At 35.1% G+C, this 23769-nt stretch overlaps 1 protein-coding gene across 1 annotated transcript in view; it reads left to right on the top strand.

Annotated features, from left to right (window-relative positions):
* The window catches only part of KHDRBS3 (KH RNA binding domain containing, signal transduction associated 3), a gene marked incomplete at its 5' end in the record, with an annotated part of 75973 nt that extends 60052 nt beyond the window's left edge, over window positions 1-15921 (top strand). The window contains 3 exons of the mRNA XM_079533106.1: window positions 1288-1370; window positions 12834-12892; window positions 15677-15921. Coding sequence (XP_079389232.1) covers window positions 1288-1370; window positions 12834-12892; window positions 15677-15768 — 234 coding nt within the window. The 3' untranslated portion in view covers window positions 15769-15921. The remainder of the gene's footprint in view (window positions 1-1287; window positions 1371-12833; window positions 12893-15676) is intronic.
* Between the last annotated feature and the right edge of the window lie 7848 nt (window positions 15922-23769).

Here is a 23769-nt window from a genome sequence, read left to right as displayed (position 1 = left end):
TATGAGAGGAGCCCAAATGTCATGTAAATGCTCTGGAACAGAGCAAGTACATTGGCTCAGACAGCTTCTGCTGTTTATCAATGACTGTATTGTTAACAGATGTCTGTGCATTGCATCAATAAGTAATAAAGTACTTGTTCATAATTAAGTGCCAAGAGGCAATGGTTTTGTGGGCTTAGTGTGCGGTGCATCAAGGAAAATTGATATCCGTATCAGATGAGCAAAGAAAATGCTAAGATTCTATTTTAATATTTAGTTTCAGGGCAGTGAGATGATGAAAGAGAAAACAATGAATTTCCTTTTCATTTTAGGCATGCATTTCTTTTCACAATTGGAGGAATCTTTGTTTCCTCTTCCAGACATAGGAATCAGCTGTTATTCAACTCTACCTGCAAATATTGATAGACATCCTTCTACTGATCACTGTTGGGAAGCAGTAATTTTCAGTGGTCGGTGGTGAAGCAGTATTAATGGGCTGATTGCTTGGTTTTCCATATAAGCAATATCAAATGACAGGGGAAGTTCTAAAAAGCCTCATAGATAGCAATTTCACAGCTCTTATTTGGTTTGAGGATCTCATTGACTCTGCTATAGAAAACTTTCCTTCCAGCAGGCTGTCAGATTGAGATCACTGGAGGTGTTTTCTGCTGGCATTGGACAATCTTTATCTAATTGTCACAAGTAGTTGGTTTTATTATTTTCAGTTATTACTGAAAGATTCTTTATAAGGTTTCTTTCTCTATGAAAGAGATTCTTTTGTGATACTTTATTCTTACATTGCCAGGGTTGATAACCCACTTTCTTAGAAAGCATAATTTATATGACGTTACATGATCTTCATTTCTCTAACTCCCTTTGTTTTCAGGGGGCTTTCTTACTTGGTGAAACTGGACAAGATACTTCTAAATATTCATTGACGCCTTTGGGATATTTGGATAGGATTTCCTAATTCTCCTTATGAGGGTTCACTACCAAGGAAATGTCATTTTTACTGATCAGTAGCTGAGCTTAGTTCAGCTTATTGTGTTATCTAGTAGTAAATTTGTGGCAATTCTTTATTTTTCCACTTTTTATCCTTTAAGGAAAGCCCAGAATCGTTGTCAGCCGTTTTCATATTTAACTTCTGTATGGTGTGAACATCAAGAACATCGAGATTTTGCCATTTTAGGGTGTACATATGTCATGTCTGTTTTTTGAGAGTACAATCATATTTAGAACTGAGTTACTGTCTTGTTTGTGAAGTATTTTGAGGGGTTAATATTTTACGTTTCTTTTATATCCATTCAGGAATACGATGATGGCTATGGAACTGCTTATGACGAGCAAAGCTATGATTCGTATGACAACAGCTACAGTACTCAAGCACAAAGGTAAGTTTCAAGTTCTGTAGGTGAAATACTGTGCAGTTAGAAAGTTAATTTTACTTAGACTTTTTCAGGTTCATTTTAGACAACAAAAATATTATAAAAGGCTTATTGGAAATAACCTGCTGTGTTTTGTCTCTAGTACCACCAGTATGAAAATCAATTACTGAGCGGTTGAAAGGAAACAGAAGTGATATCTTAAAAATGATTTATTTTCTTTGATTTTTGCTTAAAGAAGTTACTTGAAAATTACATGACTTACATAGAAAAATAAGGTGTTCAGATTTCCAGTAGTGCGACAAAAAAAACAACTGTGAAGTACTAGCTACTTGTATTAGGTATCAGTTTGAATTAATAGCAAACAGCATGTCACACAAACTTTCACTGATGATCCCCAGTATGAGCTGTTTCTAGTGGATACATTTGAAAAAGCAGAGGGGATTCTTGTGCATGTTTTACTGAGTGTAATTTGGTTGCTTGGAATAATGAGAGCTTTAAGCCATGCCCACTGGAAGCGAGACGGAAGGGAAGGGAGATGCTGCTGGATGTGTGTTAATGAAAGAATCAGAGAAATAGCATTTAGCTTCAATAATGTTTACTCTACTTTTTTCAGTGTAGTCTGAAAGACTGCAAAACAATTTAAAGCAAAATTGAGATCAAAGCTGTTTATAACTGACATCTGCTTTACTTTAGTGTTGACACACCCAACTTAAATTTTGTTGTATTTATAAATTCTTCCCTGTGCCCATCAACTTCATGTGGAAAATCTTAGTGGAATGTTCCAATGTCATTATTGTTGAGAACTAACACAAGGGAAATATTACCTTTGTATATACGGTACTTGATTCCTATAGTGTTATAAGCTACTAAAAATGGATTTTTTTAAAAAAAGACAGCGTAGGACCTCCAAAATACAATTCTCTGTAGGCATTTAGAGACCAGCTGCTGGTAATAGATTTTTTTTTTTTTTCCCCAAAAAGAAAATTACCAGAATAGTCCTCAACTTTTATGTTGGTAATTCTGTACTATTTTACTGCTTCTAGTGTTGGGTAACAGGGTTTATTGCACATAGCAATCAGATTTCATTACCAAGTCATTTGACTGAGCCAAAACTGAAAACATTGCTATAATTTGCTTCTTTTTCATGCTAAGGATTTCACTAGGATTTCTTTTCCTTTGAACTAAAATTAGCAATTTTTTTCCTAAGAGATGAAATTGATGAATAAAGCCCTAACAATGATATGTGTATGTGTGGATATTATATATTCTTCTGATGTGCTTAAACTTGTTATGGAAGGAGATGCTTCACAAATTGATTGCTCTGTGATCTCCACTTAATTTCAAAATACTATTTTTCCCATAATTTTGTTAAGTATGCTAAAAGAAAACAAAAAATGGTTCATTTGTAATTTCTCTTGGGGTACGGATGCTCATTCTCTGCATGTTTTCTAGTTTGGCAGAAAAGAATGTTAGGTTTGTCTTGGCAGTCAAGAAATAGTAACTATCGGCAGCCATCTGAGCTACCTAGACTAATGGCATTTAATTTGAATATCAATAGTAGTCCATATTGCAAAATGTTTTTTAACCACAAAGAGATGTTTTATCATATTTAGTTACATTACAGTGTTCTTTCTGTGAAGGAAATTATGAAAAATAGAATTGTTGTCATTGCATAAACTTTTCTTTATATTTTACCTCACTTGTGATGCATGGATAGAAAAGATGTTTATGCATAGAGAGCGTTCACATGTTTAAAACACATTTAATAACAAACGTATTCTTATTTCCATTTGTATGTTCAAAGCAATGATCTTTTGAAAAAGTAGTAGTATTTTAGTGTATCTTCTGGTACTGATTTCTCAAGAACGATATTCTAAATTAGCAAGGAAATTTGGGAGATGACTAATAAACTGAAAATATGAGTTTTGTTTATTAAATCATTTGCAGTGGTTATTCAGTGCAGGAATTCTGTTCCTGCACCTCATTAGAACTGGTTAATGTTTACAGATGTATTTTCTTGTGTGATAAAGTTGAGATGGTTTGAATACTTACTTTGTTTTTAAAGATTTTCCTTATTTCAGTGATTCCTTTGTTAAAAATGGAAATTTGCACTGGGATTGAAATAGTTCCAAATTGTTCTTTGCATCTTTAAGATGTATGCATCAGGAGCATAAGTTCTTCAAATTCAGCCATTCAGTACAGGACAGCAGTACTCCCCAGTATTCTTTTTAATTTTGATTAATGTGTTTAGTGTAATTTCCAAAAACGGCCAAATTTGAGATGGACTAGGATGGTGTAGTATATGAAGAATAGCATATTGTGTATTTCTAAGTGCAGTGTAGCTCAGAATTTGTATTTGTTTACGCAGTTCATTCCTATTACTCATTTGAGGCTACCACGTCATGTTTGTTTAAATTTCAGTGGTGTTTTACTTAACATTGTCAAGTACAAGAAAGTATTTAAGTTGTACACAATGTGAAGCTTTAGTTAAAGCCTGTCACAGCATTAATAAGGAGAGAAACATCAGAGTTCTTTCTAAGTTCTGATCCATCTTAATGCCCTGTAATCCTGTAGAGGTTGCTTTCATTTAAAACATTTCCTTATCCACAGTTGTTTGTTCATGCGACAAAGCCCCAAATTGTAGTGCTCGGGGGTGTGTTTTTTTCTTATCAGAATTATTTGTTATGGTTAAAGAAACTTTAAAAAGATATCCCTTGGAGCTGTACTAAGCTTGACTGGTTATCTTAACTGATTTTCAGAAGAGATGTGACTAAATTACATCTAATTTTTTGCAGAGGATCCTTAGACAAAATTTATATTAGGGCAAACTAGTAAGGTGGTTAAACACTGTTCAGTGTTTTCATAAAAAGCTAAACAACCTAAAATGAATTTAACACAAATTTCTCAACTTCTAAAAATCAAACAATTGAAGCAGCCTTTTTACTTATAGAGCAATGAAAACTGGCCGGGAGCTCTGATCATTTAAGGGAAATGCTAAAGAAAGCAGCAAAAATAGAGCTGAAGATAGTTGGTCATGCAGCACAGATATCCTATTATGCAGTCAGTAATCCCTTCAGGAAATCTGTCATATAAAAACATATAGTAATTAAATATTGAAGAGCTACGTCAAAAACTTGAGGATCTTACAGTAGAGTGTGAGTTGTAAGTGCAGGATACTGCTGTGGCATCTCCTTGTGGGGCTCTTGGTTCAGATACTTGAGGGTATGTCCGATGCATGTAGATTTGGTAGCACCCCTTACTGTGTGTGTGCGTGCTCACACAACACAGACTTAGAATCACAGAATAACTCTGATTGGAAAAGACCTTAAAGATCAAATCCAACCACAACCTGACTGTACTACCCTAACTCGAACAACCCTCTGCTAAATCATGTCCCTGAGCACCATATCCAAATGGTTTTTAAACACATCCAGGGATGGTGACTCAACTGCCTCGCTGAAGAGCCTATTCCAGTGCTTAACAACCCTTTCTGTAAAAAAAATTATTCCTGATATCAAACCTAAACTTACCCTGGTGCAACTTGAGGCCATTTCCTCTCGTCCTGTCACCAGTGAGAAGTAACCAACTCTGAGAGACTTCCCAACTCCATCAAGAGCTCCTATCTTTAACTCAGATTTATTGCAGAAAGTGGGCATTTTTGTGGTCTGGTATTAGTGCTAGAACAATTTTAGTACAAAAATGTAGAGAAGAATGTTGTGGAAGAAACCAGAGAATTTAATGGGGTCTTACTTTTTAGCTGGTAGATCAATCTTGAGATTTTTTTATGTGAAGAAAAAAATCTGTTGATTTTAAATCTCTGAAATGTGTTGCAAATTGAGCAAATGTGCTTTTGTCCCTTAGTGGCTCCATACATGAGCTGCACAAGCGTTTGCGAAGACGATAATAGGGCAAAGAGAAACTGGTGCTAATAAATCAATTGGCATTGTCAGTTCACTGTTAAATGTTCTCTAGAATACATAAGATTTATCGCTGAGGAATTGTAGAATAATGGTAGTGTATGGAAACAAAGTCCACTAGGGAGATGTACTACATCATTCGGATTTAGCGTTGCCATCTGCTTAATAGCATTGAGATGACTACAGAGGTACTTATGATCAACCATTCATAGCAGTGACAGATGCTGCAGAGAGTTAACATGCCAGAGAATGAGGTTTGTTACTAAAATTCAGATTATGTGATAAGGTTGCTGAGAAAGGGGGTGGGTTTGTTACCTCTCCAGCAGCATTAAAGGTTTACTGTTTGCTTTTAAGTTTGCTATCAAGAGAATGGATAATGCTGCTACTGTAGCACAAAAAAATTTAGAGAACCCCATCTGTCTGCTTGTGCCACTCAGAAGTTTCTGGTAACTCTTCAGGCTTTTCTGCTAGCATTGAAAACTTTTCGTCAGGAAAAAAAAAATAATGATAATGACTATTTTCATTATTTTTAACTACAGTGGAGTTGAGCAGTCTACTATAAAAGAAATGGTTCATATAACTGTATACCTGTGCCTGTTCAAGGCCAAAAACAGTAAGTCATTCCTGTAGTTGTGTAGTCATTTGGTGTTTAATTTGCAGCTGTTATTATTTTAAAGTTGCTTTAGATCTTCAGTCTGAGTGATCTTGACTCCGTTGCAGAAGAATTTAATCTAAACGCTGATTAAAAACAGGGAAAGGTTAGCACTTAAAATAATTGCTGGCTTTCTCTGGTTTCCTATGCTGTTCTCTGCTTTCCGTGTTTCCTTCTTAATCCTCCAAATTTCTCTCAGCAACAACCATTGTGCTGTTGCCTCAAGCAGTGTTTCTCAGTCACTTTTCTTGCATATTGAACAATTACTTCCACTTTAAATTACGCCAAAATGCAGTGCATTCAAATAACAGCAATTTGTCTGCAAACTTCAGTGCCATCTTGTCAAGCTAATCTGAACTTTTTGAGTGGATTTACATGTTCTCTTCAGTCCACCTTTCAATGCATCTTCAATGCAGTTCAGTGTGCTTATTCCTTAATGTGTTGAAGGAACAGTGCATGATGCAACTTCAGATCATTTGTCTAAAAGCCTGAGAAAAGAAATGTACATGTGGCAATTGCTAAGAGTGTTAAAAAATCAGTGTTATAGATGCCATGCAGTGAAGCCTTATTCTTCACCATTAATCGAGTGACTGATTCAAGACAATTTTTTTTGCCAAAGCCCGTGCAAGGACTCTGGTTGGAAAGGTTTGAGGAAGTTTGTTGTTAGTAGCTTGAGGTAGTTAATGAAGAAAATATTACTGGATGTTACATCAAGATAAAGAAATAAAGGTATAAGATCAGATAGTGGTGTTGCTCAACTGATGCTGAATTAATATAGGTAAATTGATTGGCCGAAGTTCTCCAGATTTCTCACTCCCTCTTCTAGCGCCACTGAAGTGGCACCTTAGTTTCAGCAACCTGATTCTGAGGTTGTACTTCTAGCCCAGGCGCAGAAATGTGGTCCTGTGCATTTTCAGCGAAGAACTCAAATTTTCAGTTACATTCTTAAACTGTGCTTAGTAGTTATACAAAAGCAGGCAATGTTACTGTTTATGAATGGAGGGATTTTGCAAAGAGTTGAGTAGATGGATTTGAAGCTAGCTTATTTAGGTGTTGCTGTTGGCATTTCCATGTTAATTGCTATCATTTTGTTTGTGATGCTCAGTGTTTTAAATTTACATTAAGTTAGTTTGTCAGAATTCAAGCATTTCCAGGATCCATAAATATGCATTATATGCAAAACAGTGTCTGTTAGTGTAGCTTTTCAGGATGTGATTCTCTGGATTTTAATGCTAGTTGCAGTTAGTATTTCATGCTCTGGCTTATAAATCAAATCAATTCACAGCACTGTTGGGATAGTGAGAATGGCCACTACTTTGCAATTTGTTTATTGTTGCTTATGAGCACCTGCTACATAGAAGCTTGTTGTAGGCTATAGTTCTGCACAAATAAAGCTTCAAAAGCATTATCATACACAAGGTAATATATCTTTTAACTGAAAATCTCTGCCATGTGGTTTCCTGTTTAATTTTTAGGCTCAGTTTTTGGTAGAAATTTCTTTCTACACTTTGTCATATCTGGTTCCTCAGGTACTTCTTTAGATACATAATTTTCTGTCATCTGTGAAGGTGTGAGAAGATAAAATGTTAGTGTCTCAATGGCACAGTCACTTTTAACTGTGATTCTAGCACATGTGTTTCAATTAAAAAAAAAAGTTACAAAAATCACTGGTCTGAAGCCTCAGTACACAGGAATATAACTAAGCCAATTCAGTGTAATGATGGAAGAAAACTTCATACGGGAAAAAAAATCATAGCACAAGTATTTCACATTGTATGTTCCAAAAAACGGGGAAAATTTTTCAGAATCCTTATGTAGGCATTAGTGAATGTCACTAGTTCACTACTTAAGAAATATAATTAATTTGAAATTGTAATAACAATACTTAATAGAAAACATTTTTAGATACCTAATTTTAGTTTGTCCTGGTTTTTATGTTTAAGTTTACTGTGACTGTTTCTCAGTCTTTTGAAAACATACAAAGTGCACATAATAATAAATGATCCAGAGACCTTGGAAAAATCTTTGAATGGTGTTAAAGCTGTACAAAGAAGTAAAGTAACGTACAGCAAAGTAGTGTAAAATTGTGAGTAATTGAGAAATCTAAAAACAGAACTTGATGCCAGACAATTTTTTCATTTTATGTGACCGATTTAATTGAACTTAGGTGTCTGTACAGAATCTTAAAAACAGTATGGTTGAATTGGCACAGTATAATTAAAGAGGGTATTTGGTGGGACTTAGAAATCTTTCCTTGACTGATTATACAGGTGGAACGGTGTGAGAAAAGGGTAGGTAAAATTGGATCTGCGTAAGAAACACTTGATAAGGAGAAAAAATAATTAACAGTGAATATTTTTGAACATAAAGGCTATGAAGATGTTAATGGTTACTTCTGGAATTAGTCACAAATTAAAAATACATTAATTTTAGTGCTTAAATTTAATTAGAGTATGTTTCTAAAAAGAAGGTAGCTTAAGCTTCAGTAATGAAGACTATAAGACCTTATATTGAGTAGCGTAAAATGAATTTTGGAATACACAGTTGTGACTTAAGCTTTTACTTAAGAAGATGACTTAAGCTTCAATAATGAAGACTAAGTTTAGGGAGATTAAATGAATTTAGAAATACCTAGTTGCTAAGCCTCAGTATGCAGCAGCAGGGATCCCAGAGATATGATCTTTGGAGACAAAAGCTGGATGATTGGACTTGAAGGGTTTACAAATTATTCACTTGGAAATAACTTTAAAGTTGTCATATGTAGTAACCAGTTCCATTGAAAGACAGGGAAGGAACGAAGACTACATCGTTTACAGCAAGAAAATAGATGGCATCATAATTTCAGACTTGCAGAAGACTCAAAAATATACATAAATAAGATTGATTTCCCTGATGTTAGGTGGAGAAGGAACTTCACTGAAAGCTCACACTTTGTTGGAAGCCAGTGAATAGTAGGCATATGACAGAGACATGAGAAAGGTCTTTATCAGTTCAGGACACATTTTTATGTTACAGAACATAAGCATATGAGCATTAATTGAAAACTATAGCTTTATCTATTGGAGGTTACCCTGACGTATTTGCTTTTATTGGAAGGGAAGAAAAATTTTACTTGTTTCCATTGGTGGGAGAATATCTATTTAATTGGGCAAATCTTAGAAAAGGAAGACAGTTGCAGAAAAATGTTAAATTTGTACTTTTTTTCTCTTCCTTCTTGAGTTTTGCTTTAGAAAAAATAACTGGCAGATGGAAGTTGTACAATTATGGTGCGAGATGCCATGAAAAACGATCAGTTAGCACCCATCAGAATTTAAATTTTATTGTGATATAATCACATCAAATGAGAACAATGTGTAATGCAGTTGGAACACACAACACAGACCCACAGAAGGCCAACAAACAAACATTTGCTGTTAAGTGGATTCATCTTTTTAATGCAAGGTGAAGAGGACTGCCTTACTTAGCTCTACAAAGTCTGATGCCATTCAGATCTTCGTTATCCCCATTGTTCCCACTGTGCTGAGAGTTCTTGTCTGTTTGGAAATGTGGGGAAGAAAACACATTCTTCAGCGTTAATGTTCATGTTGGTTCAAATTTCTATCCTTGTTTAGCTGTTGAAACACATTGGTACACATCTGGATTGTTCAGGGCTTCCAGTTTTGTGTCCTTTGATAGCAGTCTTGTTCTCCCATCCTTAGACTGCTTTGCAAGCCAGAGAAATGTGATGTGGGGATTGGCTGGGATTTGGTTCTAATTCTCATGGTAAACCAAAATGCCAGTAGCTCTACTTGTTGGTTTCTCTGCTGGTGCTTTTTGGTTTGATGTTGACATTTTATTTTGTCTTTCCCATAGAATCCATGGAATGGATTGTTACTGTAGTCTGGTTTCACTGTAGCACTATAGGTTCCTACTACTGCCATTCCTGAGAAGTCATCTCACTTGCATTGTGCACTGTAGTCACTGCTGCTGCTTGTCCTTTGTGTTTTCCTTTTTGAGATAATATGATGAGAGTGGAGTCCAGGGGTAAACAACTTGAATGAGTTTATGGATACCAGTAACCATACATTCCATGTGGTAAAACTGTTTGCTTTAAGGAAAAACAGTTCTGCTAGAAATACATAGAGCCATTTTTGTGCCTGGTGGGTAGCTTCAAAATGCAGATGTTTATGAAGGCATTTCACTGTTCTTCAACACAAGAAAAAATATTACAATTCTTGCCGTAAAAAATAATTTCTAAACAGTGATAGCTAAGAGAATCCTTGAGAGGGCACTGTGGTCATCTTTTTGGATTATAGGAAATAGATTTGCTATTTGTATTATGAGATTAAAATGGGATGTAGTTTAAGAGTGATTGCATCATTTTCTTGTATTTTATAAAAATGCACGAATAGGTCTCAACTGCTTTCTGTATTAGATACAAGTTGAGATGCAGGCTGAGAACACGAGCCAAAGAAACATCCACCAAGAAATGTTATAACTGTGCAGTAAATAAAAAATATATCTATAAGATCTGAGAAAGGACTTCAATCTTCTCTTGATGTCCTGGTTTCATGCTACCCTTCTGTAAACTAGGTTACAGAATCTATTTTAATGATCCACAAAAGCATTAAGAACATATACTCAACTTAATGTTCAAGACAGTTGTGGAGATGAGAAGCTTCGCTAAGATGATCGTTGTCTTGGCAGTAATACTTAGGACATGCATATTCCTGTTTGCTGTTGACAGATGGATTTTGATATCAGTGGCAGCTGTGCATGAAGATCTGAGGGGGGGATAGAAAGAGGCTTGTCCTTATGGAAAAGTTCTGCTCAGATACGATTCTACCAGTCAGGGTTTGTCATGTAGGACCTCTAGCTAAAAAGATCCTTTCTTGTTCTTTTTACATTGTTGTTGTGTGTGATTCTGTAGGACAAAGGTGACATTTATGAAGCTACTCTTAAAACAAAACACCTTTTCTGCTTGGAAGTTTTCCTCAGTTGTTTTCTGAAAACGCTCTGCCTTCCATCAGTTCCAAAATTAATTTTGATATCCATGTGTAAAACAGAGATTTTTCTTTTTTTAAGGAAAAAAAAAAAAAAGCTGGTTTTCCTCACTAAGAGGGAAAAATTGAAGGAAGAAGTATTGCATTTCACTGGGCAATTTCTCCTTCCTATTATTATTTCTATTTTTATGTAGATTATTAATTTTGAAGGATCGGACTATTAATATGGATAAGTCATGATATCCTTTTAGTGCAAGCAGAAGATTTTCAGATGTTTGTTTGTTTTGCAGTTTACATAATATAAAATGAGTCACTTTTTGTTTAATAGATATTTAAGTCTATGAAATGAAACCCTGCAGAAGTCATTCTGACAGGATTGACAGATACGGGAATAGGGCTCAGCTGCTACAGGCCTCTAAGCTTGACAGTTTTAAAATAAATAATCACGTACTGTGTGGAGGGATAGTGCATGTCAATTTCAGGTTGGTTGTCAGAATAAAGACTGTTCTATCACTGGCTGCTGCAGGAAAAGATTATGTTATATGTTAGGCTTCAAACTTTGACCTTATTTCTGTGTTGTATATCACACGGGCTGACAAACACATACAATATTTCGGTTGGGTACAGATATATTGTGTGGGTTTTCATAGTGCACTGTTAACACCGTTAACGCTTTTGTTCAGGAAGTTTTACATTCACAATTTAAAAGCACTCAGCTACAGTTTTCAGATACGTATTTGCACACATCAGGGCTTTATTGTATTTGGTTTAGATTATTTTCTGGAATCCAGAACTTCCTAGTCAAAAACCAAAGTGATCTTGTTCAGCTTAGAAGTGATTGTGACTTAGGAATTATTTGTATTATAATGTTCTATCTGCAAGTTCATGATAGGGCTCTATAAATTGCCTTTTCATTCTGGTTTTTATTTTGTTAGCAATCCATCTAATTTTGGAAATGCTTTGTCAGTATTTGCAATTTCTTGTTAGTGATCATATTTCACAAGGATTTCTTTACCAAGCAGGTAAAGATCTGGTGACATCAGCTTGTGGAGTATATATTTTCCAATTATCATCTTTGTGCTCTGCCTGTGGTTAGAAAGAAAAGAAAAGAAAATGAGACATTTATTTTTAATGTCCTGTATATAACAACCTATACATAGCTACAATTATACAAAATATGAAAGGATGATGGAAATATCACTTTTAGTCGTGCTTGTTCTCTAGGTTCCATTCAGTGATCTTACTGTGAATAGAAAATGTCATCATGAAATGGAAGACTGTTTTAGTCCATCGTTATAGTATTCATACAAATTTTTGAATACTAATGACTGCAGAGTCCTTCTTTAAGCTTTGAAATTCTGATTATTATTTCTTTTCTATTTGTTCAAGTGATAGCCTTTGCATTTGTGCACATCTGTCTCGTTTTGAAGATGCTGAACTCTGCAAACATGTAGGAGATGTATAACCCTCACTTATCCTTTATTGGCCTTTGTTTTTCTTTCTTTGAATTCAAAGATTCAAACCACTAGGTAGTAGTAGACAATGATAGCAAAGGAATTAGTTCCAGAACATTACCTGATAATCTTTGGCACTGTTAAGTTTTTCAACTTTCCCATCTGTAGGTGTAATGATAAATGTAAAATTCTCATGTAACATTTTGCACTGTGGGCTAGGGTCTCAGTGATGGACAAAATCAACCTAAACAAATGTAAATGTGTTTTGGTTTTCCTTCTCATTAGTGAACAGTGAGAACCTTTTAGCTGCATTGTCACTTGAATACTTAGTTTCTTTAGCTTGGGACACATCTACATTCTAGATTCTCCTTTTTGAAGTCAGAAAGTGTAATGGTAAGCACTGTTTCTTAAAAAAATCTAACTGCTTTATTTCTTATTTTCCTTCCTGCTTCCCTGCTGTACAGTGGAGCTGATTACTATGACTACGGCCATGGGCTGAGTGATGAAACATATGAATCATATGGTGAGTAGCTTTGAGCTGAGTGACTACAGTAGTAAAGATGTCTGATGCAGAATTTCCGTAAGGCAGACTTCAGTTCTGCAGTGGCTAACAGCTGCTAGTAATTCCTGTACTGTCCACATGTGGACATGTGAACACTGCAGGAAGCTTCTGTGGTCTATTAGCTAGTGTACTCATGTGAATCTGAAATCAAAGAAACAAACTAAAAGAGAACAGTCTAAATTGTGCTGCAAATATATTTGCAAATGCAAATATATAATCATTTTCATGTCTCATTCAGTGAGATTTAAACTAAAAAAAAGGCCTTGTTTGTCCTTCGTTCAGCAGATGTTTGCTGCTGAAAGTAAATGTTTCTAGTACGGCATATCTGGTGGTGAACTCAGTACCAGCAAAGAATATGCTGAACTTCTCTGACACAGAGCGGAACCAAATGCATTTAAAACTTTTATGCTCTTTTTGCATTATTTCATTGTCGTGCATCAGTCCTGTGAAATCAAGCAGAGTCATTAGGTAAAGGTTGTGGAAGTACTTTAGGTGGCTAATAGACATGAGGGCAGGGAGTTACTCATCCAGAGACAAAACAATGTGTAATGAAGCAAAAACCATATGCCAGTAGTAAAGATCACATTTTTTGAGGTAGAAGTGTGGTAGTGACAGGTTTAATTAAAGGAATCTGTTATGGATTAGAGGCATAAAGCATGTTAAAAGGCACCTTTGCTTAAGGGATAAATATTAAATCTCTGGCTAGAGATCAGAGAAATTAAAATCTAGATCATTCAAATATCATACATTTGAGGATTGCTAGTGCACAGTATGAGAGTTGTGATTCTGAGTCTTGCATGTCACAGGATTTTAGAACTTAAAAGAATTTCGTGAGTATTTCTTTAATTATATTTTAAAACATTTCCTGTGGAAACAAAAATTACCTCAACCAAGATCCTTGTCTTGATAAAGCTGGTCTAAAGAGAGATGTCCCTGCCTATAGCAGGGGGGTTGGAACTAGCTAATCGTAAAGATCCCTTGCAATCCAAACCATTCTACGATTCTATAAATATACCTAATGATAGTTTCTACAATGTCACCTGATTAATCTAGTTCTTTTTGCTTAAGAGAAAAATCAGTTCATCAAAAGAGGTACCAATTTGAAATTTCTTTATCCCACATCACTTTCATTTGGTATTGATAGATAGATATATGTAAGTAAAATCTTTATTTTTTCATTAAAGTAAATTCTTTGCCAAAGTAAGTATGATATTTCTAAGAGTATTTCAAGAATGCAAAAATACAGTTAAGTCCTCTCAACCTGTGCTTACTACTAAATAACACTGCCTTTTACATGTAAACTGTTCTTTACAGCAGTGCTTAAAAGCTAGAATAGTTTTTAATTTCTTATACCTTTGGCAGCTGCCTTTGCTGTGTGGCCAGTGTTCTTTTGCTTAATACGATCCTTGTTTTCACTGTAATGAATAAGCCCCAGAGGTTGCTTTTCATGCATATTACTCTGTTACCAGATGGTAAAGTAAATTTTAATTCTTCTAGCCTTACAGTGAAATTTGAACTTGCATCTTTTACTTATTAGTCCAAATGTTCCCACCTCAGTGTGATATGTAGCCTAGGCACTGCAGGTAACCTCCCCTTTTTTTGTTTTTCAATAAAACAGCTGGAATTAGACTATTATGAAGAGATGATGAAATTGTACTCTTGAAATTATTGATTTCCTAATTGTGTCAGCTGAGGCAGATATCTGCCATCAGAGGAAGTTGTTTTATCATTCAAAGAAGTACAGTGGGTTCTTTGTTTGTTGACTGTAATATTTTTGTTCTATTGACTTGAACATTTCAGATTACTGTATCTAGCCATTTAGATTTCACATTTAGTTTCTGGATAGCACTGGATTCAAGTGTACACCTTTATGCTTAGTGCAGAGCAGTTCTCAGAATACAGGTCTAGAAGGTGTATGGTTGCTTTTGGGATTTCTTTTTTTCGGGGATTATGTGGTACTCTGACTTGTGCTTACATTTTAGAGCATACCTAAGTCATGTTTTGTTAAACTCTGCACTTGGTCCTGAATCTTCCTCTTGTTATGAATGCCTGACATTGCCTTCTGATTTTCATTTAATAAGATGTGTTGCTATTTTTTCTTAATATCTATGACCATGAAAATGGCATATGAAAATATGAAGCATTAACTATAGCACACATTTTTGACAAAGTTATTTTGCTGTCAGAATTCCAACATGTGATGTATCTTGCTCCTTAAATTTATAACCTACCATCATATTCCTTGCCAGTTAGAGGAAGTGAGTGTTCAATGAAGTCAGTTGTCTCAAGATTTTTAAAAGCCACAAGTGTTTGCAGTGAAGTTGTGGCTTTTCACTATTAGATTGCATATATGAATTAAGCCTAAATTCGTATTGATCAAAATAAATTTATTTCTGAGTTACTTACATATAACTCATATTCTTCAGTTATTTCATTCTAGTGTAATTATTAGTCTGTTAATGTACCTGGCATTTTTTACCTTTGCACTATGGAGGCTTAGCTGAATGCCAGAATCTTGGATCTTTTCACCTTAAGTTTTGTCACACTGTGTGCTGTTGTTGGCTGAAAGACTAAGCTAGCTCATTCAGATCTGTTCCATCCACTTTTTTTTTTGACCAGGTGTTAAACTTCCATTTGTATACCTTGGTTTCAGTAAATAGCATTTCCGTTGAATTCACAATTAAGAAAAAAGTACAGCATTGGAAAATACTGAAAGAGGTCTAACTGTGTTTTCTCCTCTTGTAGGACAAGAAGAATGGACCAACTCAAGACACAAGGCACCTTCGGCAAGGACGACAAAAGGAGTCTACAGAGACCAGCCATATGCCAGATACTGATTGTACTGTCTGATGTTGTGAAATATCCAATCTCCACCAGTCCTGTATACTGTTCAAAGTAATTTTTTCTATGAACAATCCCTTTTTATTAAATCAAAGCGCTTAAAAATCTGAATGGATGGACTGAGCTTAAAATATTTTGTTGAAAGAACAACCTGGACAGAAAGATATGTAAAACAAGGAACTTTGTTATTTCCAAACTGTATTTGAAAAATAGGTGATCAAAAAAATAACCTTTGATTAACTAGTGTTAAACTAGGTTTACTAAATATGTTAGTCTGTTCTTTTAACATAAGCGTAACCTTTTATTTTAAAGGTTTTCAACAACTTAGTTTTTAGTTTTTATTTTCGGCCATTTGCTAGTTTTTTTCTCTTTGCAAACATGCGTAAAAAGGGAAGCAAATTACAAATGCAAATAATGTGGTATTTTGTAACTCAAGTCTTGAAATGTTCTGTAGTGTTAAGCAAAGTTTTACCCTTGCTTGATACTAAATAAACTTTTGAAAGAAAATCAGTGTGTGTGAGATTAATTTTATGCTCTATCTTATAATAAAACTTCATAAATAGTAGTAAACAGGGAGAAATCCATTTAACAGCAATCAGCATAAAAGGCTTATATTAAACATGGCACAACTTTTTTTTTAAAACAAGGTATAAACCTAAATGTACCTTCATATACTCACAGTAGATATAAATGCTGTTTAAAGTATCCAAATGGTATGGATCTGCTTGAGTGCCACATTAGATCAAAATATTTTTGTAAAAAATGGGTTAAAATAGCTAATGAATTTTCTGAAAACGATGTGACTAGTTTTCACCTTGTTGAGCGTTTTTTCACTAGTGCAACTTTGGAATTTTTATGAGAATTTTGGTACGTTAATGACCACCTCGCTCCGTGCTGGAAGCAATAAACACAAAGCTTTTAAAGACTTTCTGACTTGACTAATTGAGGTCGCTTTCGTCAGAGGCAGAGGATGTGTAACCCTTAAAACGGTCTTCATTTGCAAAGGTAAATAAATCCAATAAGATTTTAATCTCACTAATTTATTTTAGTTTAACCAATAAAAACAGGGAGACTACAACTTAGAAAGTTTCATTTTAGAATGTAGGAAAGGTTTCAAGAACACCTAAATTCTCATTTTAAAACGTTTAATTTGTGTTAGTAATCTAAAATCCTTAGCTTAGATAGTTAAATGTGGACAAACTATTCCCTATTAAACAACTGTAAAACCTCATAACCAGTAGTTTGTAATATATTATTTTTCCATAAATTCTAGTAACTTAAACATTGCAAATGTTATCTGAAGCTTTGTTAATCATTAAGTTTCTATTATAGTTCAATTTATATTGTTTTCTTTATTTTTTACTTGAAATTATTTCAGATTTAGTAAAATGTTTTTTTTCTCTTGTCAGGAAACTCAGCTCCTTGGACAGCCAAGACAAAAACAAAAACCTTAATCTTCTGATGCTTTGGTAGGTACCTTCACTCATCTCTGAAGTTATTAGATAAATAATGGAGCTTCTGATCAGGTCCTTAATTTTTTATACATAATTAATTACATAATGGTTAAAGGTACTGAAATAGAATACAATCAAAATCACTGGCCATTTTCAATTCCTCTGGGAAAAGGCATGATTTTAAATTGTCATTAAACAGGATCTTAAACTGTACTGGTGTGCAGACAGACACTGTCCTCTGTCTGTTTGCTTATTGTGTAAATGTATCTGAGACTGGGAAATGAAAGGTATATTTACCTTTGATAGCATTTCAGCTAATTAAGAACTTCATCAAAGGAGAAAGTGAGTGAAAGTGAATGTAATTTTATGCTACTGACGTTCAAATGGGAACTTAAAATCCTGATCTGGTCAGCAGGCTTGTCTAAAGTGGTTTTATAAAGCTGAATAAAGCATTTTGTAAAAAGATTTAAAGGTGAGCATTTCTGCACAAGAAGCAAAGTGAATTTTGGCACAAATGGAGAGCAAGTCACTGAGAAACATTAGCTATAGAATAGCTAGCTGTGCTGTTTCTGATAAATCCAGGACATAAAGTAACAAATAATTGAACTATTCTGCACAGATACTCTCTTTGCTTCCTAGTTGGACCATTTATTCTTACTGCTAACCCCATGCACTCATTGCCTGTAGAGGACATGACTTAGAGCTCCATACTTAAAATATTTTATACATTGTATTGCATAGTATATTTAGGAGGCAACTGTCACAAGCTAAAGGATTTTTTCGTACATACAAATATGCTTTTAGAACAATTTTGAGATTACTGTGAAGATTTAAAGTAGAGGACCTTATAAAGGTTAGGAAAGCTTGGAGAAGATTTCTGCTGAATGGGTTCGAAGAGCAAAGATTCTATAACTGAGAGAAAAAGTAGCTGCTAGAAGCAGCAAAGCGGAGCATCTTTTTAAAAAACACACAGTAAAAATGTTTAAATCTCTATTGACACGTTTCAACATCATATAATCATGAAGTCGTTTGAGTTCGAAGGGACCCTTGAAGGTTATCTAGTCCAATTCCCCTGTAGTGAACAGGGATACCTACAGGTAGATAAGGTTGCTTGTAGCCCTGTCCAGCTTGACTTTGAGTTTCTCCATGGATGGAGCATCCACCACATTTCTGGGCAATCTGTTACAGTGCTTCACTACCCTTATTGTAAAAGACCTTCTTCCTTACATCCAATCTAAATCTCCCCTCTTTTAGTTTGAAACCATTTATCTTTATTGTATTACAGCAGATCCTGCTGAAGATCTGTCCCCTTCATTCTTAGCCCCTCTTTATCTGCTGAAAGATAATGATGTTTCATGTAAATCATTAAGTATTCATTTGCATATACAATGAAACTGTATGGCTTAAAGCTAAAATGGCTAGTGGTTGGGCTTGGTGAGTAAGTGAACCAGTGAATCAGAAGTGAATTCAACCTTCTGGAATGCTTATGCAAGTTGTATTTTTTGATGTTATCCTTTGTTAGTATGAAGGATGAACGTGTTCAGTTTCTCTGCTATACAGTCCTCAAGTTCTATAAACCTTAATTTTCTTCGTTCTGTTTGGAGGGAAAAATAATAATCAGGTGTCCCTGTGAAAACACTCAGAGGAGATTTGCAGCCACCATTGTGTAATGTGATGGCACATGATTGGATATTGCCGGTCGCATCTGTAAACTAATCTCATGAGGAAAGGCACACACTCATTCTGTAGTCAGAAATATCAGCCTTGGTCTTGTGCCATATCTGCATCTGACAGGAGATGTAATAATTCTCAGCCATGTGGTGCTCCCATTTGGTATACATGTCCCACCTTGACAGGAAAGCTGACCATTTCAGTCCTTTTTTATTTGCTCTACTAATGAGAAGAGAATTTCAAAAATTCTTTAAAGAAAAAAAGTATACATATGTAGGGCAGAATGGTAGTTAGAATGGTAAATACAGTAAGTCTTCCTTCTTTCATGCTTCACTTTGATATATTTTATTTCTCCTATGAAAATTTGTTTACATCACTTAAAACTAAAATTCTGCATATTTGTAAAAACTGCAAACTTGTGGTATGAAATTTTTCTTGACACTTTCTGAGATAACATGCACTAGTATTATATTGAGCTGTTGCATTTTTTTTTCTTTTTTTGGACTAATTTTGGACTAATCCATGAAATGAAATCTGTTAAGTTTTGAACAAAGAGAAATGTAATCTAAAAAGGGGCCTAAGTCAAAGTGAGGGGGAGAAAAGGCAGCCTTTCTTTTCTTAAGGCAAAACTAAATGAACGAATAAATGTTGCTTGATTCATTCTAGTAGGATTTTATGTTCTTGCACAGGTCAGTTGCTTTGTTATTGGTCAAATAATACGATTATAGTGACACAATTATTTGCCTTTATTGAACCTATTATCACACTTGCACTGAATTCAATGACAGCAGTCTTTGCAGTGGTTTCCCTAAGTCTGTGTGTATTTATTGTACACATTATTGCCTGATCCTTCTGCTTGTAATCTGACAGTCTTCAGAAAACTAGTAGTTACTACTCTCAGGCTGTGTACAAATAAATTCTGCTTTTCTCTTTTTCAGGAACTTCTGCCATGTTAACTACTGACTGCTTAGAACATTGTACTTGTCCATGTGCCTAGGCAACAATGAGACAGGCTTTGGAGTATGAAAACTGTTTCTGTATTTCTTGTATTAAAGCCTTAAAGTGTATAATGTTATATACTTTTTAAAATAATTGTATATATGAACCCTTATTTGTTTAGTGACTTAAAATGTTCTACTTGGAGCTCAATAAAGAATTTTCATTTAAGTTCCTGTTACAAAGCAATAATGCAACTTCACATTCCTTTAGTGACTCTTGGCCTTACGCAGCAACTTGAAGCGTGTGTGAATTCTCATGACTAGACTTTAAATATGCTTTTGGAAATAGATTGCCTGATATATGAACAACATGGATAAATTAAATGGAGGATCAGTGTTTCTTCTGGAACTTTATGTATTAGCTAAACACAAAACACCAAACAAAACTCATGAGTAGTAGTGATAATCCAGTTTCCTTCAGAAACTTGTATAACATGGTATTTTAATTCCTGTCAGTTGTATTATGCTGCTTATTCTCTTTCACTTGGTGTTTGCATAGAATTGTTTTCTCTGGTATGCAATCACTGGTTTTCTAGTAGTAGTCCTGAATGAGGCTTTTACACTTTGATTAATCTTGTATCTTACAGTTCTGTTTACTCAATGCTTTCTGCTCTATTTCAGTTGTGGTTGTGATAATTTGTAACAAATAAAATCCTGATAATTCAAGTCCTCGTGCTTTGCAAGTAATATTTAGAGGCAATAAAACATGAGTGTCCCATTCTTGTTATACGTCCATCAGATGTATTTTTCTTGCATTCACTGAGTCTCATTACACCAAAAACTACATCTTAGGCCTAATTTACTTTGAATAAGCAATGTTAGGTAAAATCTTTACACCAAGTGGCTCGTCTGCAGCATGTATTATTTTCTGATACTGACTATTGATGAATGCATTGGAAATTTGTTGGGGATCCAGGGAATATTAAGATTTCATGTTAACGTTTACACTGATGCAAATGTCTTGAGTAATAAATGGGGGGGGGGAGAGGGGAGGGAACACCTCTGATTACTCTGATTATAGTGAAAAAAAGTCTATTTCCAACATTTGAATATTTAAGTTGATTTTACCAGTTACTCTCAATGTTGGGAAAGAATTTCCCTGCCATCATCTCTCACTATATTACAACTGCATTTTTGCAGTGTTTTCCACAGCAAGCAATAAGTAAATGGTAAATAAATAACATACTTTAAAAGCAAACTCCAAAAACATTTGAGTAAGCTCCAGAGATGGATTGTAATGGCTTCTCTTCACACTGACAGACAGGAGCCTCCAGTGTGGAGCAGCACCTAACATTTTAAGTGCTGCCAAGGATAAAAATTATCTGTAGATCTTGGAGGAGGGTGGGGAGCTGGAGCTTTGATAAGCAGAATGTAATTTCACTTGCTACAGTTTGGACTGGACAGTAGGATTACAGGTACGATCTCATTTGAGGAATAATATGAACTATTTAATGAGTAAGGTATTCATTCCAGAGTGAGTTTCCTAACACTGATACTGAAATGTTTTGCCAGTATGACTTATTTTAAAATACGGCACTATCAAACCTATCTAGCATTGCCAGTAATTTTGATATGTATACAAAATGTACAAATGTACAATGCGTACAAATATGTGTAATTACTGAGTAACCTAACATGGAAACTGATAGGGTCAAATGAAAGTTGGCTGACTGCAGGCTATCCTGAATTAAAAGCAATTTGCTTGATTCCACTAAAAACTTGTGCTGTGAGTCTTGATCTTCATTACTGTTGGGTTTTATTCTTAGTAAGTGCAATCAGGAGGTTTTTGTGATCTCTTTTTAGTGAAATCTTGGACATGTTGCAAGAGAGGAGTGTTTTGTCATTCACCTCAAGACCCTATATGGGTGTTGGAAGGAAGGGTCTATCCTACCTATGCAGTCATTGATGAATCCCACCTTTACTGTGATACAGCAGCCCCTACGGTTCTTTTTTATGAGGTCATAACATTGCATTACCTAAAGGTTTGGAGCAAGGACAGCTTCAGTCTGCATCCTGGTCTTTCCAGTGGTGTATTTCAGTGTCTAATGATACTGGTCTTACCACATTTAGGTACATACATTTTGGAAACAACCTGTAACTGGATGAGTTGGATCAAACCTTGGTTACCCATCTTCCTAAAAAACATTGCTGAGTGTGCTTTTCAAGTTGGAACTCCTCATCCTTCTGAGTAAGAGAATGGAAACTTTACAGATGAAAATAAATAGTTATAAAAGTTAAAAGTGTATTTAATATACCGATAAATGGTACCTTGGGTGGTAAAATTGCCAAGTAACTGATGTCCAACAACCTTACTGCTGTCAGAGCTGAGCAAATGCACAATAAAAATAAAGAGCATCTTTGACTTCAGGTTTATGAAGAAGATTAATTGGTTGAAGGCACTGAGAATTACTTTTCACTAGCTCAGCAATTTTTTTTCCAAGACAGCTGTACTTTACTTAGTGGGGAAAAAAAGCCCCTATGGTAAAGGAAATTATTGAAGGTAGTTAGTGTTAAAGCTCGTATTGCTAAGATGATAAATGTTTGTGCAGCCTTGAATGAGTTTGCAGTGCATTGGTGCTTGTCTTCAGGCAGGCTGTCTCTACGACTGCAAGCTGAGAGTGCGTCTCTGTTGGCTTGCATCTTTAAAATGTTCAGAAACTTTAGCCAAGGGCAGAAATAAAGCTGCTTTGCTGTATAGTTCTTTTTTAGTCTCCTTATTGGAAAGTATTAAGAGAGTATGAAATGGTGACATTGCTAAGAATAGCAAATGAGGGAAGAGACTTTCTGGAAATTTCCAGCTTTCATCATACTTGTGATTTATGAAATAAAAATAATTCAGATTTAATTAGGGTATGGGATAAAATTTCTCAGAAATGTTTATATCCAGATATCAAAATAACTCATGCTATTTCAAGATAGAAAGCTACTGTGCTGTTCCTGACTAAAAGTGGTTCTGCTTCTACCGCCTTGAGAGAAATCCCATGTGAATCAGTCCATGGAGTCAGGTTCTGCTTTTTCAAAACTGAAGTTATCCACAGTTCATCATGCCTGGAAGAATTTGGTGTAACATAGCTTAAGTGACCTTATCTTTATATAACATAAAATCGAGAGAGAAGGATTTCATCTGAAGTGAAATGCTGTCCCCTCCCTTTGTGGAGTCAAAGAGAAGGTTGTTTTAACTGACCTTAGAGTGGTTTTCCCTTCCAACAGAAAACATTCTGAACTGCTCCAAATGTTGATTCAGGCAAACAAACTCAGTTGTTCATGGCTTCCTATGGCAAAGGATTAAAGTGGTAACTTGTGCTAATGCTGTTGATCTGCCTGTGAAAGATCTGACCCCTTTTCCTCCACCAAGCATCTTCATTTGATACTGTCTCGTTTCTGAGTAGTTTCCTTTTTACTTCTTCATAATTTGGAAGTGGCTATTTCCTGTGTACCTCTCAATGAGAAAAATGATGCAGACTCCATGTGCACAGAAGTCACTGCTGTCATTGAGGAAGTATCTGAAAGAAGCATGTGTTTTGAAATTAATTCTCCTGGTAATTCAGTTACCGGCTCATAAATCCATACATGCAGTCTTTCGCCTCCAGTGTCAAGAGACTGCTACAGAATTGCTCTGCTAAATGTATTTTTCATGGACTTTGGGCTTCTACTAGATGATTTTGCAATGTTTATATTGCAATACGAATATTTAGTGTTTAAAAAACTCATTAGACACTTCAGCATAGTTGATCATAGGCTTGAAAGCCGATGAGAGGACCAAGTATACGTTGACTATGGTGAATTCTATGTGTATTGTGGAGGTGGTCTGGATTTATTGACTGGCATTTTCCAAATGCAAAAATTAACCATGTTCAGTTTATAATTTCCTTCT

The sequence above is a fragment of the Tetrao urogallus genome, assembly GCF_951394365.1.
Source record: "Tetrao urogallus genome assembly, chromosome: 3".
In the NCBI taxonomy this organism is placed as follows: Eukaryota; Metazoa; Chordata; class Aves; order Galliformes; family Phasianidae; genus Tetrao; species Tetrao urogallus.
This window is presented reverse-complemented; position numbering and strand designations above follow the sequence as displayed.